General features: G+C 54.1%; 1 protein-coding gene across 2 annotated transcripts in view; it reads right to left on the reverse strand.

Moving 5' to 3' along the window:
• The window catches only part of RAB20 (RAB20, member RAS oncogene family), a 31678-nt gene extending 17621 nt beyond the window's left edge, over window positions 1-14057 (reverse strand). The window contains exon 1 of one of the 2 annotated variants that reach the window (XM_061435370.1): window positions 13267-14057. In XM_061435370.1, the coding sequence (XP_061291354.1) occupies window positions 13267-13963 (697 nt within the window). In that variant the 5' untranslated portion in view covers window positions 13964-14057. Of the gene's footprint in view, window positions 1-12683; window positions 13163-13266 lie in introns of those variants that run through there. The other variant, XM_061435371.1, reaches the window with a different exon arrangement.
• Window positions 14058-18254: the final 4197 nt, after the last annotated feature.

The following is an 18254-nucleotide window of genomic DNA, read 5'->3' on the forward strand; positions in this document are numbered from 1 at the left end:
ACGCCAGTTTGTTCTCTGTGAGCCTGCTTCCTTGCTGTCAGATTCACTGGCCTGTTATCGCTTTAGATTCCACTTGTAAGTGACGTCATACAGTACCATCTTTGTCTGACATTTCACTTAGCATAACACCTTCCAAATCCACTGATGTTGTTGCAGATAGCATTATTTCATTCTTCTTTATGGCTGAGCAGCATCCCGTGGTGGGGTGGACACCACCCCTTCTTTATCCACTCGTCCGTCATCTGTTGACGGACACTTAGGCTGTCTCCGCATCTTGGCTGTCATGCTGTAAACAGTGCTGCTGTGAACGCTGGGGTACGTGTATCTTTTCCAATTAGTGTTCTGAACACTGCATTCTTTGAGCCAATAAATACTGCTTTAAAAGTTTTCAATTTAAGGCAGAACCATAATTCTAACCTGGAGTATTATTTGATACACTAGTTCAGCATCACACAAAACCACCTTCAAGAGCTAGATTTCATTACTATCTAATCTTAGTCTTTCAAGAAAATGCCCTATCTGGAAATTCTCGTGGCTGAGGATTTTTGATAAGATTCTAGCAATTTAACATTCGGTCACTGTGCATTTGGCCACAACGTGTAATAAAGGCACCTCTGATTTTTAGAAATAGAGGAAAACACAAACTTACAGCACCTCCCCTGTGTTCTCACGTCCCAGGAACAAGTCCACCTGTTTGAGTGAGGAAAGCAAGGCCATAAGGGAGACTCGGAACCAAGGAGTCCTTGAAGATGCGCCCAGCCCAGCCACTCCTGGGGGAGTTCTTCAAAGCAGCCTGGACACAGGCAGGAGCTTCCAAGGTCTCTGGTGAAGTCTCATAATGTGGGTGACAAGCAGCGACTGCAGCTCTTACCAGAGGACAAACACAGCTGCTGCTAGGTCGGGGGACGGAGGAGACCTAGGGCCCGCAGGTCGGGGGGGACCAGGGAGACCTGGGCCCGGGAGGCTGCCCACCCTGCCCGCCCCTGCCCGCAGCCCTCACCCTCCCAAAGGCCACTCCCTGCGGAAACACTACTTTCACAGACAGATGTGCGAGCATCTCAGAAAGAAAGGCTCTTTTGTTCCTCCAACCAGAAAAACCCACAGAACGTATTCTTTTCAAGCAACGCCCTGGCAGACCATGGGCTCTGGGTCCCCTCGCGCGGCCGTCACCTTCCCCGGACGCAGCGCGGACACCCTCATGCCACAGGCCTGGCTCAGCCCACTCCCCTCAGCCAGGCCTCTGCTCCAAGACACGGGGCCTTGGACGCCTGGGTGTGGGCATGCGTGGAAATACAAGTGGCCCTTCAACAACAGGAACTGAATGCGTGTCTGGAACCGAGGGGAAAAAAAGCAAGGTCCCAGCCCCGCACCCTCTTTCCAAAAGCAGGTGAGAAATTATAAACTGGAAATCGAAACTTCTAATGCAGGCCACAGCAATCAAAAGTCGTTAACAGAGGACGTGCCCGGTGTTTCAGCGGTTAAGAATCCGCCTGCCGATGCAGGGGACACCAGTTCGATCCCTGGGTCAGGAGGACCCCACCCGCCTCGGGGCAACCAAGCCTGAGCACCAGCACTACTGAGCCCGCGTGCTGCAAGTACTGCAGACTGAGCACCTCGGGCCCGGGCTCTATAACAGGAGAAGCCCCCACAGTGAGCAGCCCGAGCGCCACATCTACAGAGTGGCCCCCACGCAACTAGGGAAGAGCCCACACAGCAATGAAGACCCAGCACAGCCACAGATAAATCAGTAATTGTTTTTCTAAAGTTGTAAATGTAAACGCCAATCAGTGGTCAGTCAGGGACGGGCCCAGCCCACATGCAGCAGGCCATCAGGGCGAGGGGCGCAGGGCTGGGTCCCACCTGTCCTGCTCTGTCTGGGTGCTGCCCAGGCGTGCGGGAGCCAGGCTGCCCCTCACCTGGGTCTCCGTGGGCAGCATCCCCCGGGGAGCAGGCGGGGAAAGCGTTCTGCATGTGGAGGGCACCCATGTGGTGCCCAGACAGGTGGAAAGGAGCCCACTACACATGATGAGGCGCCGACCTCAAATCCGGGCCCCCAGCGCCCCGCGCCACCTGGCCCTGAGCCTCCTGGTCTGGAAGAGGCAGTGGTGAAAATACCAACCGCACAATGCCGCTGTAGGAAATGAGAGACGAGGCCCCAGCAGCACTCCGCGTGATGCCTGGCGCAGGAGAAGCCGAGGGCACCCCTGCTACTCACACTGGTGGGGGGCCAGGGAGGACGGGGCCATGAGCCAGCAACCCGGACGCCCGGAGAAAACACTTCCCAAGCCAGCTCTCCTTGGGACACCACCCTGATTTCTGAGCGCACTGCAGCAGGGGAGGAGGTCAGAGCACAGACGCCCCTAAAGATGAAGGAAGCATCCACGATGGAGGGCACAGCAGCGTGAAACAAGGCGCTAACGGTGCAGAGACTTTGGTTACGGCGTTGCGAGACCCCGGCTCTGGCCCCTCTTCTGCTCCGACGTTGGACAAATAACTTTCGGGGTCTTGTCTCTTCATCTGAAAGAGGAAGAAGCTGAAAAGGCAAATCTTTGGCCCTGCTCTCGTTGACAGGATCATAGCAGACTCCGTGCCCCCGCGAGGCGGCGCCCAGCGTGCCGGGTGTACTCGGGCGTGAAGCCTTTCCGGAGCGGAGGTGCTCCAGCCACTGTCCCGCTGGCCTCATTTTTGCCACGCGCAAACGCTGTCAGGTCAAAGCTAAGCTCCGAGCCCATGTGAGCCCAAAGGACGGGAAACTGAGCAGTGGGCGAGCTGAGCCATGTCAGAGGCGCGAGACCGGCCCGCGGAGGCCAGGCCAGCGTTGAGAGAAGCCCCGGCTCACGCCCACTTCCTCTCAGGCCACAGAACAAGTCGCCCAGCGTTTAGAAATGCTCTGCAGGAGATACACACTCAGCAGGCCTTCTCTTGGAATAGAAACACTCGAGTAAGTGTGTGGGTTTGGGTTCGCTCGGGCTGAGCAGGAAGGTAGGTCTCAGAGAAGAGCTGGTTTTGAAGGCTGGTTGGAAATGATCTGTCAGAGGGAACAAGGGGGTAAGCGGGCACGGCAGCTGGCACCAGGCTCCGCGAGTGGCCTTCCTTCTAAAGGGCTCTGCGCCCGAGACAGAGAGGGCCGCTAAATGTGTCTGTTTTATGGCCAAGAGACAACCAAGATTAGAACCTTACAGTATGGGTCTTATTCCCGGTGCCTCTCTCCAAGCACCTGCCATTCCAGCAACACTGCTGTGACCCTGGCAGAGAAAGCAACGAAGTTTCCATTGCAGAACTAACCACACATGCCTGCACAAAGTCAGCTAAGGAAAACAAGAAACAGATCACTTCCTTCAGAAAAGTGTCCAAGAGCTAAACGACTGAGTTCTCTCCCCAGAATATTCCCCAAGTCTGTGCATGGAAACGTGAGTCTCTCAACACATGGAAATTAAAAAAACTGATTCTTTAACTGATGGGGCTATGTCAGGTTGGTGTTCAACATACACTGACTGGAAAGCCCAAGAGTCCTACTCCTAGCTGGCTGACCCGAGAGGTGAAAATTCACGTTCCCACAAAAACCTCTACTCAGTGTTTATAGCGGCTTTATTCATAATCACGAAAAACTGAACACAACCCAAACACCCTTCAGCTGATGGACGGCACGTCCACACGACGGAGCTTTGGTGGTGGCGGTTTAGTCACCCAGCTGATGGATGGCACGTCCACATGGCGGTGGCGGTTTAATGGCTCAGGTGTGGACAGTCCATCCACACGATGGGACTTTGGTGGTGGTGGTTTAATTGCTTAGTTGTGTCTGACTCTTTGTGAGCGCATGGACCGTAGCCCACCAGGCTCCTCTGTCCATGGGATATTCCAGGCAGGAATACTGGAGTGGGTTGCCATTTCCTTTTCCAGGAGCTCTTCCTGATCCAGGGATCAAACCCACATCTCCTGAGTCTCCTGCATTGCAGGCACCAGAGCCGCCAGGGAAGCCCACGGTGGAACTTTACTCAGCGATTAACAGGACTGAACGCAGACAACAACACAGGTGAACCTTAAACGCATTAAGCAGAAGGAACCAGGTTCAAAACTCTCCATCCCATATGAGCCCTGGAGACCACGCTGAGGACAGAAAACAGACGGGGGCTGGGGGCTGTGGTGAGTAGAGGGCTGACTCCGAAGGACCAGGGATCTTTTGTAAAAAGATGCAGACGGCTTGTATCTTGGTTGTGCTTGTTGGTACACAGCTGTGTCAAAACTCCTAACCAGGCACTGAAAGACCCAGGTGAATCTTACCGCCTATGTGCGAACTTTCAATAAACCCTACAAGACAATCTACCAAAAAGCTAAAACTACTATATAGGCAAAAGTTGTTCCCAATTTTTAAGCTACAAAGCCGAAAGCTTTTACATTTCATGTGGAGAAAAAAAAAAACCTCCCAGGTTTACCTAGATAGCTTATTCAACATGAAATTGTATACTAAATAGCATCATACTGTCATCAAAGAACAGAACAGGTGGAAAAGTCTGAGTCAAGGTACGGCACCTGTTTCCAGAGTCACTTTTTGTGAAGACGAACAAAAATCGTAGGTCAACAGTCTTCATCAGAGGCCCCTGGTGGCGTAGAGGATAAAGAATCTGCCTGCCAATGCAGGGGACACAGGTTCGATCCCTGGTCCAGGGAGATTCCATACGCCAAGGAGCAACTAAGCCCGTGCGCCACAGCTGCTGAACCCACACTCCACAACTACAGCCGCACCCCACCCGACACACCCTAGAGCCCGCGCTCCGCTGCAAAAGCCACCACAACGAGAAGCCCAAGAGCCACAACGAGAGGGTAGCCCTCACTCGCCCCAACTAGAGGAAGCCCACACACCGCAACGAAGAGCCAAGCGCAGCCAAAAGCAGATAAATAAAAACTAAAATTAAAAATAAAAAAGTCTTCATCCTTGTTTTCAGCACTTGGAAAGTACCACGCCACTTCCTTCTGGCCACCTTGACTTCTGATGAGTCAGCTATCTGCTGTCATTATAACCTTTTCTTTCCCCCACTTGCTGCTTTCAGGATATTTTCCTTGGGACTTCCCTGGTAGCCCAGTGGTAAGACTCCACACCCCCACTGCAGGCTGCGTGGATCTGATCAGATCCCACATGCCACACGGAGCGGCTGGAAAAAACAAAAGATGTTTTTCTTGCCTTTTGGTTTTCGGAGTTTCATTATAGCGAGCCTTGCCCGGGGCCTCTTTGGGTTTTCCCTGTTTGTGATTCTCTCAGCTTCTGGAATCTGCAGGTTTATGTGAGCTACCGGGTTTGGAAAGTTTTCGGGCATTATTCCTGCTGGTCCTTTGTCAGCCCCAGCCCCGCTTCTCCTCTCCTTCCCCGCCCCTAGCGAGGCAATGTCAGGTTGGGTGCCCACAGGTCCCGGCGGCTCTGTGCACGTCCATTCTGCTTTCTCTCCTCATTTCAGAACAGGCAACACTGACCGCTCTGCCATCAGATAGAAAGCAAAACACAGTTAGGGAGATGAGGTCACGTGGCGGCACGGTCTGGACAAAGAAGTCCGCTCCACCATCCACGACGGCTGCGTGAGGCACGTGGCGCTGAAAGACGGGACACAGTTCAAGCTGGACGTCGTCAGGAGCGGGGACGATCCCAGAGAAGGCGGTGCCGCGGCAAAGGGGGGAGCGGAGCAAAGACGGGCGTCTGCGGTGAGTTCTGAACAGGGCACCTGGGCCGGCTCTGAGGACCCCCCTCCAAAACAGGAGGAGGAGGAGGAGGAAGGAGCCACGAGGGTCTGTCATCAAATCATACGCGTGATGAAGCCTCGTTCCAAGAATAAAAACACGTGTGTACATGCATGTACATGTGTGTGAAATTTCCTTTTTGCAAAGAGGGAAGTTCTGTGAAGTCTCAATGAAACGCGAAGGGCAAGTTCCATTAGGGATCATAGTTTCTATTTTTCCCACAAACTTAAAGATAACGAAGCACAGAGTTATTGTCCAGAGACATTAAATGCGATTCAGGTGTTAGCTCACGAATGCAGTGGACCTCAGTTAGTTCAAGTCTCCAGAATTCAAGCGTACCCGCAAGCCTTAAATACCTCTCCCCACCCACCCCGAGAGTTCCTGGCGCCTCCTCCAGGCGGCCTCCGGGCTGACCTGCCAGCACGTGCAGCTGCACACAGGCAGCCTTTGTCCTCTGAGATCTCTCAGTACAATGGCGCTTTGTCCACCCCGCTGAGCCCAGGCTGCTGATTTTCTTCCACCTATCTTAATACCCACATTCATATTCAGGCCACTGACTTTCTCAAGAAAGCAGAGGAATTCTGCAAATGATGCCTTAACCCCAGAGGGTGCCCATTCAGAGTCTTCAGTGGTACTAAAGATGTGACCAACCTACAAAGATGTGGGCCACCCACAAAGACGTGGAACACCCACAAAGACGTGGGCCATCCATAAAGTATGGACCGCCCACAAGGATGCTGACCCACTCACAAAGACATGGACCACCCACACAGACATGGACCACCCACATGGATGTGGACCATCTATAAAGATGTGGGCCACCCACAAATGTGTGGACCACCCACAAAGACGGGGACCACCCACAAGGATGTGGACCATCTATAAAGATGTGGGCCACCCACACAGACGTGGGCCACCCACAAAGCGTGGACCACCTACAAGGATGCTGACCCACTCACAAAGACATGGACCACCCACACAGACATGGACCACCCACATAGATGTGGACCATCTATAAAGATGTGGGCCACCCACAAATGTGTGGACCACCCACATAGATGTGGACCACCCACAAAGATGTGGACCACCTACAACACTGGCTTTGCAGCCTTAATTTCCAGATCCCAAATCTAAACTAAGATTTATTTCCAAGAACTTTCTCCCAGTAGGAGCCCATCCTGATCTTAAACCCAGGCCCCACCCTCACCCAGTACAGCTTCAGGTGGACCCCCAAGGGAAATCTGAGAGCTGCTTGTCCAGTTTAACTGAATCAGGGGTCTCCTCAGTTCCTGAACTCTTTCCTAAATGCTAAACTCTTTGGGGAGTTTCTGCAACTACAGAAAGTTCAGTTCAGTTGCTCAGTCAGGTCCGATTCTTTGTGACCCCATGGACTGCAGCACACCAGGGTTCTCTGTCCTTCACCATCTCCTGGAACTTGCTCAAACTCATGTCCATTGAGTCAGTGATGCCATCCAACCATCTCATCCTCTGTCGTCCCCTTCTCCTCCTGCCCGCAATCTTTCCCAGCATCAGGGTCTTTTCAAATGAGTCAGCTCTCCGCGTCAGGTGGCCAAAGTATTGGAGTTTCAGCTTCAGCATCAGTCCTTCCAATGAACACCCAGGACTGATCTCCTTTAGGATGGACTGGTTGGATCTCCTTGCAGTCCAAGGGACTATCGAGAGTCTTCTCCAACACCACAGTTCAAAAGCATCAATTCTTAGGCGCTCAGCTTTCTGTATAGTCCAACTCTCACATCCATACATGACCACTGGAAAAACCATAGCCTTGACTAGACGGACCTTAGAGAACAAAATGAAGTAGGGCAAAGGCTAACCGAGTTTTGCCAAGAGAATAGCTACAGAAAAGACTTTTAGAAACGTATTCTCCTTTTCATGGGACCTAAACCAGGAGTCAGCAAACTATTTCTGCAAAGGGCCAGACTGAACACTTGAGTTTTCCGGCGCTGTACGGTCTCTGCCGCAGCCACTGAGCTCTACTGCTGTAAAATGCTGGGGCGGGAGGGGGCAGGGGTGCCCATTACACAAAGTAGGGTGGCAGTGAGGCCCAGGTGAGCACCCCCGATCGGCAGAAAGGAGGGGTCATCCATCCCTGTCACACCCATCCTGCTTGTCAGGATCAGGACCTCAAAACCACTCAGCAGCCGCACTCATCAACCAAGAGGGGCAGCTAAAAGCAGAGCCCTCCGCCGCTGGCTGCACGCGCAGTTTGCACAGGCTGTCTACCCACTTCTGTGCCAGCCTCTCGAGGTTAAACACGCAGGCCTCGCAGGCTGGGCCAAGGCATTGGGGATCCGCAGCTCTGCCGCCCCCATCAAAAAGAGCGCGTCTCCAGGGTCCACAGCCTGAACAATGCCCTCTTCCCACACAGCGTCCCCCAACTCCCTGATCCAGGAGCAGCTGCCTAGAGAGGGGCTCGTAGTCCTCGGATGGACTGTCCACATCACCTGGCATCCGCTCTTGTGTGCCTCCCGGGGCCGCCCACACAGGCCCCCCAGGACAACACGGCCCTTCACAGGACTGAGGCCCTGGTCCTCCCCAGGAGCCCAGACCTCCTCACTAAGTTCACGGTGTGAGCAAGGACATCCCCTCCTCCAAGCACCACGACTTCATATGTCAGAACTCCAGCATCCTCTCCCGGGGTACCCTTAGGCTGTTCAAGAGAAAGACTTAACCCAACTGCTCCGGAGCCCCCCTTCCTGGAGCTTTCCGCTTCCTGCAGAATCATTTCTTGGTGACCCACCCGAGCCTCTCGTGCCCCGCTGTGACAGGCTTGCTGGTGGCCATCGAGGTTGTGAGTACCCAGGGCTGGGAGACGCTTATTTAGCAAAACACAAAGCTTCCTCCTTCCCAGTACTGCTCAGAGCACACGACCCATTATTAGCGGGTAGATTTCCAGCAACAACTACAGCTGCCCCCCTTTGACAGAGGAGGAAAACTCGGGGAGAGGTGACACAGCCCCGCAATCACACGTATGGTCAGCAGCCCGCCCCACCAAGACGTCTTCAGGCCTGGAGCCTGTGAACACGCCGTATTAAACACAGAAATCCATATGGCCAACTGGCCGACCCTAAATGAGGAGACGTCCCTGGATGACCACGACGTGCCCAGGGTAATCACAGGGTCCTTCAGATACGGGAAGGGGCATGACAGTCAGGGTTCAAGGGCCGTGAGGAGAGAAGGGCCCCACCAGACATGCCAGCTAGAAGACAGAGGAGGAGGAAGCCGTGGGTGCAGGCGGGCCCCGGGGGCAGGAAGGCAGGGAAGACAGTCCTTCCTGGAGGCTTGGAGAGGAACAGACCTCCTGACACCTGGATTCTAACCAGTGAGACCCATCCGGGACGCACCTGCTCTTCTAAGCCACTAAGTCTGTGGTCATTTACTACAACAGCCGCAGGAAACCAAAAGCGATCCTGGGAGTCGGACGCCGCTGCAATGAATGTGGAAGTGGCTTTGGAACTGGGCAATCGCGGAGCCTGGGCGAACTCGGGAACGCGGTGGGAAGGGCCTAGATCGCCTTGAACACGTGCTCAGTCGTTTCGGTTGTGTCCGACTCTTGGCGACCCCATGGACTGTAGCCCACCCGGCTCCCCTGTCATGAGATTCTTCAGGCAAGAACACTGGAGTGGGTTGCCATTTCCTGCTCCAGGAGATCTTCCCCACCCAGGGACTGAACCAAGTCTCCTACGTCTCCTGCACTGGCAGATGGGTTCTTTACCACTAGAGCCACCTGGGAAGCCTACCTTTGAACGGACTGTTAGAAATACAGATGTTAACAACTTGGCCAGGGCTCAGAAGGAAGTCAGGAACGCGGAAGAGAAAAGCCGCTCAAGCCCCGTCTGCATGAACAGACGACAGGCAGGCCCTGGATGTCCGGGCACTGCAGGGACTCCCGGGTGGAAACCGGGGTGTGTCACTAGGAGCTGGAGCAAAGCAGATTTGGGTCAGGAAAGCTCTTCAGGTGCATTCAAACAGGAGTCAGCTACCACCCACCCCAAGGCCTGGGGAAGGAGGAAGGAGAGCTAAATGAGGGAGCACAGTCCCGGGATCTGACGGGGTCTGCTCTGGGGTCTGACGGGGTCTGCTTGGGGTCTGACGGGGTCTGCTTGGGCTCTGACAGGGTCAGCCTGGGCTCTGGTGGAGTCAGCCCTGGTGTCTGGTGGAGGATCTGCCCTGGGCTCTGGTGGGAGGTCAGCCCTGGGCTCTGGTGGGCATCTGCTTGGGCTCTGGCAGGGTCAGCCTGGGCTCTGGTGAGGGGTCTGCCCTGGGCTCTGGTGGGGGGTCAGCCCTGGGCTCTGGCGGGCATCTGCTTGGGCTCTGGTGGGCTCAGCCTGGACTTTGGAGGAGGGTCTGCCCTGGGCTCTGGCAGGCGTCTGGCGGGGTCTGCCCGGGCTCACTGCTCAGTTTCCCATCATCCTGCCACATTTTCTCCGGAACAGTGATGCGATGTGACATGATATGCATTTCCTTGTCTGCCTCTCCCCTCTGCTGGAATTGGAGCCCATGGAGTGCCGACCCTGGACAAAGCCTGGTCCTGCGTGATCTCCACCAGCTCCAGCCCCGTCTCCACAGTGCCACTCCCTCCAGAGGAGCCCCGTGCCAACTGATAGCCACCCAGCAAACCTCCTTTCCCCGCTCTGCCCCACACACCCCTCTGCTGGCAGCCTCGGGATGCCAGCAGGCACTGCTGTCGGAAGGACATGCCAAGGTGGAACAGGAACTCTGACACCTCCCTATCAGTTTCATTATTCAGCACCCACCCACCCCGTGTGACTGAGAATGGTGATAAAACCAGGTGTCCTCCAGCCGGTCCTCACCCTTCTGCTTCAGTTACACAAATTAAAATGAAAGCAACTTAGAAGACAGGGTGGGGTCGAAAGAAACTTTAAGGGCAAGGCAAAAGGAGGAAAAAGAGGGGCTTTCCTAGAAGTTAAACTTTTGCATCTCCAACAAGGATTACCTAAAAGGCAAAAAGTCATACATGCCTTCTCCCTCGAAGTCTCCCTAACCCCACAGGCACAGAGGTGGCCTGTGTGACCGCTGACTCCTAGCCCCGGGTGCCCTGAACACGTGTATATAGGAGATCAGAAATGTGCCCACAGATCCCGGCATTCCACTGTCCCGGGGGCCCAGCTGAGGTCACACTTGGGGTTCCGGGAAGAAGGCAGGTTTCCCAGACAGCCAGGAAATGAGTCGCTGCCCCTGGGAGCCCAACCAGACACCAAGGACATTTCATCAGCCTTATTACAAAATCCTCTGACAGTAAAGATTCTGGCTGCAACATGTCCTCAGCACCAAAGAAGAAAGTGGCTGATCGACATTACTTCTTCAAACCTTGAATGCCAAGATGCCTGTTCTGACACCAAACAGTCAGCTCCTGTTCCAGAAACACCGCGCATGTGGTTAAAGCTTCTAATGGCAGCCGCAGCTGGGTTCTGGGTTTGGGTCCCCCAGCACTGATCCTGAACTAGCCTTGTGTAAACCAAGGCAGCAGTGAGGTCCAGTCAACCAACCAAACGGGCCTCAGGACCAGCCTCATGCAGAACACACAGACAAGTTATGCTAACTTGGTCTGATTTCTAGAGCTCTGGTTCCATTGCTACCAAATGCTTAATGCTGGAGAGTCAGCTAAGGAAAGGATCTCAGAGGAACTTCACTCTGCAGCCTGGAGGCAGAGAAAGAGCAAGGGAGGTGCACTCGTACCCGGGAGATGGGAGACGCTGCGTTTCACAGCATGTTTGCAAACAAATTAGTCAAGACGTTAACAACTCTAACAACAAAAAAGACAGCCAAGAGAAAGCAAGAGGGAGGGAGGAGGGGCAGACGTTGGAAAGCAGCCATCATTAATTCAGTTTTAAATAGAGGATGAGTTATATTCTTGCTTATTCAGCAGACTGGTGCACCCAAGTTGGCAACTTTTAAATTCTGCACAGGAACTTCCAGCGTAAATGTCACTTTTTAAAGTGCAGATATTTAAAAAGTCAGACCTTGAAGTTTCAGGCTTTAAAAAGTCAAGCCCATTGAAAACGCATCATACTAATTTACAGCTCACTTATTGTGGGATCTTATTCTTTTTCATGGGGAAGAAAATACATTCTATTGTAACACTCATGTCACTGTAACTACACAGAGTTAACAAACTGAAAGGTTGAGTCAAGATCCGCTGATGTATTCTACTTTTGAAAAACCACAAATATACTACACATACTTAAAATAATTGTTGTTCAGTCGCTAAGTCATCTCCGACTCTTTGTGACCCAATAGACTGCAGCACACCAGGCTCCTCTGTCCTCCACTATCTCCTGGAATTTAATCAAATGGCTATCTTCAAAATGCTTCTGCAGAAAATCACTTCAAAGCCCCAAAACATGCATGAGCCCTGACGATGGCGACGATAAGTGGAAAATACAGACACGTCTGGCACTGAGGGAGGGGACCTGAGCTCTGCTTCCCACCTAAGCCCTCAGGGGAGGTTCAGGGCCTCCGTTTTCTCTTCTGTCAGGAGAGGCAGTTTATACTAGCTCTGCTCACCCCTCAAGGTGGCTGTGGACAGCGACTGAGACCCTGTTGGTGGGAGGGCTTCAGTGCCTCCGGTTACCAGCAGCTGGCTGGGCTGGGCGCTCCATAAGCAGGCACCAGCGGTCCTCTCTTTGGGGCCCAGGGTGCTTTCCTGGAATGTTGCTAAGATGTACCCAGTGGCTGAATCCTCAGCTTTCCAACCAGCAGAGGAGTCAAGTAGGAACAAAGAGGGGCCAAGGGTGGCCGCACACCGTGACGAGGGGCCTGATACAGACGACGGGGTTACCTGCAGAGCAAGGGAGGGACCCAGCGTGGGGCAGCAGACGCCTGGCCTGGGGGCCCCTGCTCCAGGAGACCCTGCCCTAGGGGACCCCTGCCCTGAGGGACGCTTCTCTCCAGCTAGAAGCCCCCGCCCTCACCTGCAGTGTCCCAGATGGAGATGTTGTAGGAGCGCCACTGCTTCAGGTAGAAGGCGCCGCCCACCGTGCTGACCGTGTCCGGGAAGCGCCGCTCCATGTACCTCTGGAGCAGCGACGTCTTGCCCACGTTCATGTCCCCCAAAAGCACGATCTTCCCGTCGGGCTTCCTCATCTTCCCGCAGGGGACACCTCTCCGCTCCCCCACGCCCTCCTGGCCCGTGCGCCCGGTGCGCGGCTGGATCCGCCGGACGCCCCGAAGCTACTCTGACCCGGGACTGACAGAGAGGCAGCCTCTCGGGAACCCTCCCTTCCGGACGCCTGGGAACGCGGGAGAGAAAGCGCGGCTAGGCGCTGGGCCGGAGCTGGGACCCAGCCCGACGCCCGCCTAGGTGTCCCGCGGGCGGCGGCCAGTCCGGGATCCAGGGCGGTCGGCCCCGCCCCCGACCGCCCACTCCCGGGCTGACCACGCCCCCCATGCCGCCCACGCCCCGGGCTGGCCCCGCCCCGCCCCGGGCTGGCCCCGCCCCTGACGGCCCACGCCCCGGGCTGGCCCCGCCCTCTCCCCGACCCCCAGGGCGCTCACCTGCCGCCCGCCAGGCGGGGTGGACCTGTCTTCTGGCCGGCTCCGCGCTCGTTCCCCCAGCGGGCGGCACTCGGAAGACCCGGGCAGGTTGGGGGGGGGGGGCGGGGCAGGTGGGGGCGCCAGGTGGGAAGGCTGGCGGACGCAGAGCCGAGTCCCGGGGTGGACACAGCGCAGGGGCGCGGCCCGGCTGCTGACCCAGGCGTCCCGGCGCGGGGCGGGCTGCGGCCCCAGCACCTGGCTTCCTCCTCCGCAGGCGCAGGTGTGGCCGTGACGTCCGCGAGGACCGGTCCTCCGCCTGTCTGCCGGGGCCCTGGCGGATGTCGTTTTCGCTCACTTTGGCGAGAAGTGGGTTGTGCTGTTGTAGATCAGAGCGAGACGAGGACCGCCGTCGCCACTTCACTTCGGAGTGGACGTCTGACTTTGGCAGTTGTGCTGATCGGGTCTTTACTGGAGACGCCGGCGGTGCTCCAGTGTGAACACCGGGGGCGGTGTTTGCTGAGGCCCCGCCGTCTGGGTTCTCTGAAGAAGGAGGGGCGGGGGCGCGGAAATGCGGACGGGAGGCGGGGTGTGAGGGCGTGTCACCCGAGGAGCACCGGCCTTGCCCGGCTTCTGCCCCGCAAGCCCGAACTCTGCCCTTGGTCACTGCCCACTGCGAGCCCCAACCCCCGATTTCTGGAGTCCCTCTCCCGCCCTCCATCCCTCCGTGGCCCTAACTGCTTACTTTCTACCGCTCCCTAATAAAGCTGTGGTTTCTCCAGTGGTCATGTATGGATGTGAGAGTTGGACAATAAAGAAAGCTGAGCACCGAAGAATTGGTACTTTTGAACTGTTGTGTTGGAGAAGACTCTTGAGAGTCCCTTGGACTGCAGGGAGATCCAACCAGTCCATCCTAAAGGAAATCAGTCCTGAATACTCATTGGAAGGATTGATGCTGAAGCTGAAATTCCAATACTCTGGCCACCTGACGCGAAGAACTGACTCATTGGAAATGACCCTGATGCTGGGAAAGATGGAAGGCAGGAGGAGAAGGGGACGACAGAGGATGACACGGTTGGATGGCATCCCCGACTCAATGGACATGAGTTTGAGCAAAGTCTGGGAGTTGGTGACGGACAGGGAAACCCGGCGTGCTGCAGTCCATGGGGTCGCAGAGAGTCGGACACAACTGAGCAACTGCATTGAACTGAATAAGGGTGTACTGCTGACCTTCTATGCAGTCTCCCTCTCTGGGAAGTAAGCTGCAGGAGGGAAGGGCTTTTTGTGTCCGTTTTGTTCACCACTCTGTGGCCTGAAGAGGATCGCGCAGCTAGTAGCTGCTCAAGAAAGCTTAGGGTCAGGGCACAGTGGGTGACTTCACCATCCTGGTGAGGCCACGAGGGGTTCCAGGCAGACATCACTGCCGGCTGGGCTCCACACCCAGGTCCTCTGGTGGTGTATGTTTCCCTAGGACAGGGAGCTAATTCTGCATCCTACCAGCTCACCGCACCTTTCCAGGCAGCTCCCTCATCCAATAGACATGGGGTCAGGAGTCCCTGAAGGTGGGTTTTTTTATTTTTAATTGGAGGATAACTGCTTTACAGTGTCCTGTTGGTTTCTCCTGCACAACAGGCGAATCAGCCTCTGTGCAGTTGCTAAATCAGCCGTACGTGTACATATACCCCCTCCCTCTTGAACTCCCTCCCACCTGAGCCCCGTCCCATCCTTCCAGGTGGAGGCTGGGTCTTTTGTTTCCTTTCTCTGGCATCTTCCCAGTACCTACGACTGGAAGGCAGTCCCCACTCAGTCAGTGTGTGTTTAAATAAATGTGTTGGTTTGCTAAATGCTGTCTCCATTTGAAACACTGATGTATTTTGAGCCTGTTTTGAGGAGCAGGGATGGTTCCAGTGGCACAATGGGAAAGGAATCTGCCTGCCAATGCAGGAGACCCAGGAGACCAGGGTTCAATCTCTGTGTTGGAAAGCTCCCCTGGAAGAGGAAATGGCAACCTGCTCCAGTGAGAATCCCATGGACAGAGGAGCCTGGTGGGCTACAGTCCACGGGATCTCAAAGAGTCAGACATGACTAAGCACACACACACACACACAACATATAGAATTCTACCTGGAACATAGAATTCACTCAGAAAGTTTGTTCAAAAATTTGTCCAGCACTCTGAAAAACTAAATTTAACCAGGAGAATGTCTCCATATCAAATTTCAACCACTCCTTAAAAAAAAAAAAAATGCCTTAAAGACTGCCAGCTGCCTCTTTCCTCTTTGGGAAGCATGACTGAGGAAGAAGTTAAAAGGTTAAAAGTCTGTTTAAACTAGCTACTCTCCTGCCAAGTCCAATGTTTGTTCTGCCTGCACTTAAGCCACTGGCCTAACGGGGTAATTCTTTTTCCAATTGCTCAGATGAAGGTGCCCAAGGCCCAGAAAACTAGGTAGCTCCTTTTTAATGAGATGCCATGTGAAGAATTCTGGGACTGTCACGGTTACAGTAGAAGGAGTAATAGTGTGGTTGCTTCTGATGATTTGCAAAGTGTCTTGGGAGTTTATAGGTACTTTGTTGTGGGACAATTCTACCTTTTAAACTACTTTCCTCTTTTCTTAAACAAGCAAACAAAAAACCCCTGCCTATCTACATGTTTTTGTTCAGTGGGTAAGAACTAAGCTCTGAGCCCTGACCTAAGGTTAGAGCAGTGAGGAAGACAGCCAACAAAATAAACAAGCAAAATACAGAGTGTCCTGGATGGTGATGAAATGTTTGGCGGAGAAACGCAGAGCAGGGGCAGAGGGAGCAAGGCCTGGGGATGGATGCAGGGGGCAGTCATGAGCAGGACGTTTGCAGAGATGAAGTTTCTGGAGAATGAGGTTAGGGGTTAAACAGGCATCGGGAGTTACACCTCGGGAGAGTCAGACAGAGACCGGATTTGCAGACACTGGGGCAGGACAGGGTGGGATGCACCGAGAGAGCAGGACCGACACGCACACACCACCGTGTGTGGTGGGGCAGGACAGGGTGGGATGCGCCGAGAGAGCAGGACTGACACGCACACACCACCATGTGTGGTGGGGCAGGACAGGGTGGGATGCGCCGAGAGAGCAGGACTGACACGCACACACCACCGTGTGTGGTGGGGCAGGACGGGGTGGGATGCACCGAGAGAGCAGGACCGACACGCACACACCACCGTGTGTGGTGGGGCAGGACAGGGTGGGATGCGCCGAGAGAGCAGGACTGACACGCACACACCACCGTGTGTGGCGCAGATGGCCAGTGGGAGGCCGCTGGAGCGTGCGGAGCTCAGCCGGTGAATGAGTGGGGGGGCGGGGGCGAGAGGGAGGGGATGTAGTGTACACACAGCTGGTTCACACTGTTGTGCAGCAGAAGCCAGCACAACATTGGAAAGCAGTTATACTCTAATTTTAAAAATACAATAAGAAAAAAAAAAAAGGGTCAGGTACAGACCACAGTGACTACAAAGCCGCCGAGGCAGTGGCCTGCCTGGTGGGCTTCCTGAGAGCACAGAATGGGGAACAGAGCAGGGGTCATGTGCGGATTGTATACAAATGTTTCAAATATAAATACAAAACATACGTAATTTATAAACCCACGTAAATAAATTTCTATGATACGTGCATATATGGGCTTCCCCAGGCGGCTCAGTGGTAAAGAATCTGCCTGCAATGCAGGAGCCTCAGGAGTCATGGGTTCAATCTCTGGGTCACAAAGATCCCATGGAGAAGGGCACGGCAACCCACTCCAGTATTCTCGCCTACAGAATCCCATGGACAGAGGAGCCTGGAGGGCAGTCCATAGTGTCCACAGCGTCGCAAAGAGTCGGACACAAATGAAGCGACTTGGCACTCACATATGCACACACATGCACATATAAAAGCTTCAGTTCACTTCAGTCGCTCAGTCGTGTCCAACTCTTTGCGACCCCATGAATCGCAGCACGCCAGGCCTCCCTGTCCATCACCAACTCCCGGAGTTCACCCAGACTCATGTCCACCGAGTCAGTGATGCCATCCAGCCACCTCATCCTCTGTCGTCCCCTTCTCCTCCTGCCCCCAATCCCTCCCAGCATCAGAGTCTTTTCCAATGAGTCAACTCCTCGCATGAGGTGGCCAAAGTACTGGACTTTCAGCTTTAGCATCATTCCTTCCAAAGAAATCCCAGGGCTGATCTCCTTCACAATGGACTGGTTGGATCTCCTTGCAGTCCAAGGGACTCTCAAGAGTCTTCTCCAACACCACAGTTCAAAAGCATCAGTTCTTTGGTGCTCAGCCTTCTTCACAGTCCAACTCTCACATCCATACATGACCACTGGAAAAACCATAGCCTTGACTAGCCGGACCTTTGTTGGCAAAGTAATGTCTCTGCTTTTGAATATGCTATCTAGGTTGGTCATAACTTTCCTTCCAAGGAGTAAGCGTCTTAATTTCATGGCTGCAGTCACCATCTGCAGTGATTTTGGAGCCCAGAAAAATAAAGTCTGACACTGTTTCCACTGTTTCCCCATCTATTTGCCATGAAGTGATGGGACCGGATGCCATGATCTTCATTTTCTGAATGTTGAGCTTTAAGCCAACTTTTTCACTCTCCACTTTCACTTTCATCAAGAGGCTTTTTAGTTCCTCTTCACTTTCTGCCATAAGGGGAGTGTCATCTGTATATCTGAGGTTACTAATATTTCTCCTGGCAATCTTGATTTCAGCTTGTGTTTCTTCCAGTCCAGTGTTTCTCATGATGTACTCTGCATATAAGTTAAATAAGCAGGGTGACAATATACAGCCTTGACGAACTCCTTTTCCTATTTGGAACCAGTCTGTTGTTCCATGTCCAGTTCTAACTGTTGCTTCCTGACCTGCATACAAATTTCTCAAGAGGCAGATCAGGTGGTCTGGTAATCCCATCTCTTTCAGAATTTTCCACAGTTTATTGTGATCCACATGGTCAAAGGCTTTGGCATAGTCAATAAAGCAGAAATAGATGTTTTTCTG

Source organism: Bos javanicus, chromosome 12 (genome assembly GCF_032452875.1).
Source record: "Bos javanicus breed banteng chromosome 12, ARS-OSU_banteng_1.0, whole genome shotgun sequence".
NCBI lineage: Eukaryota > Metazoa > Chordata > Mammalia > Artiodactyla > Bovidae > Bos > Bos javanicus.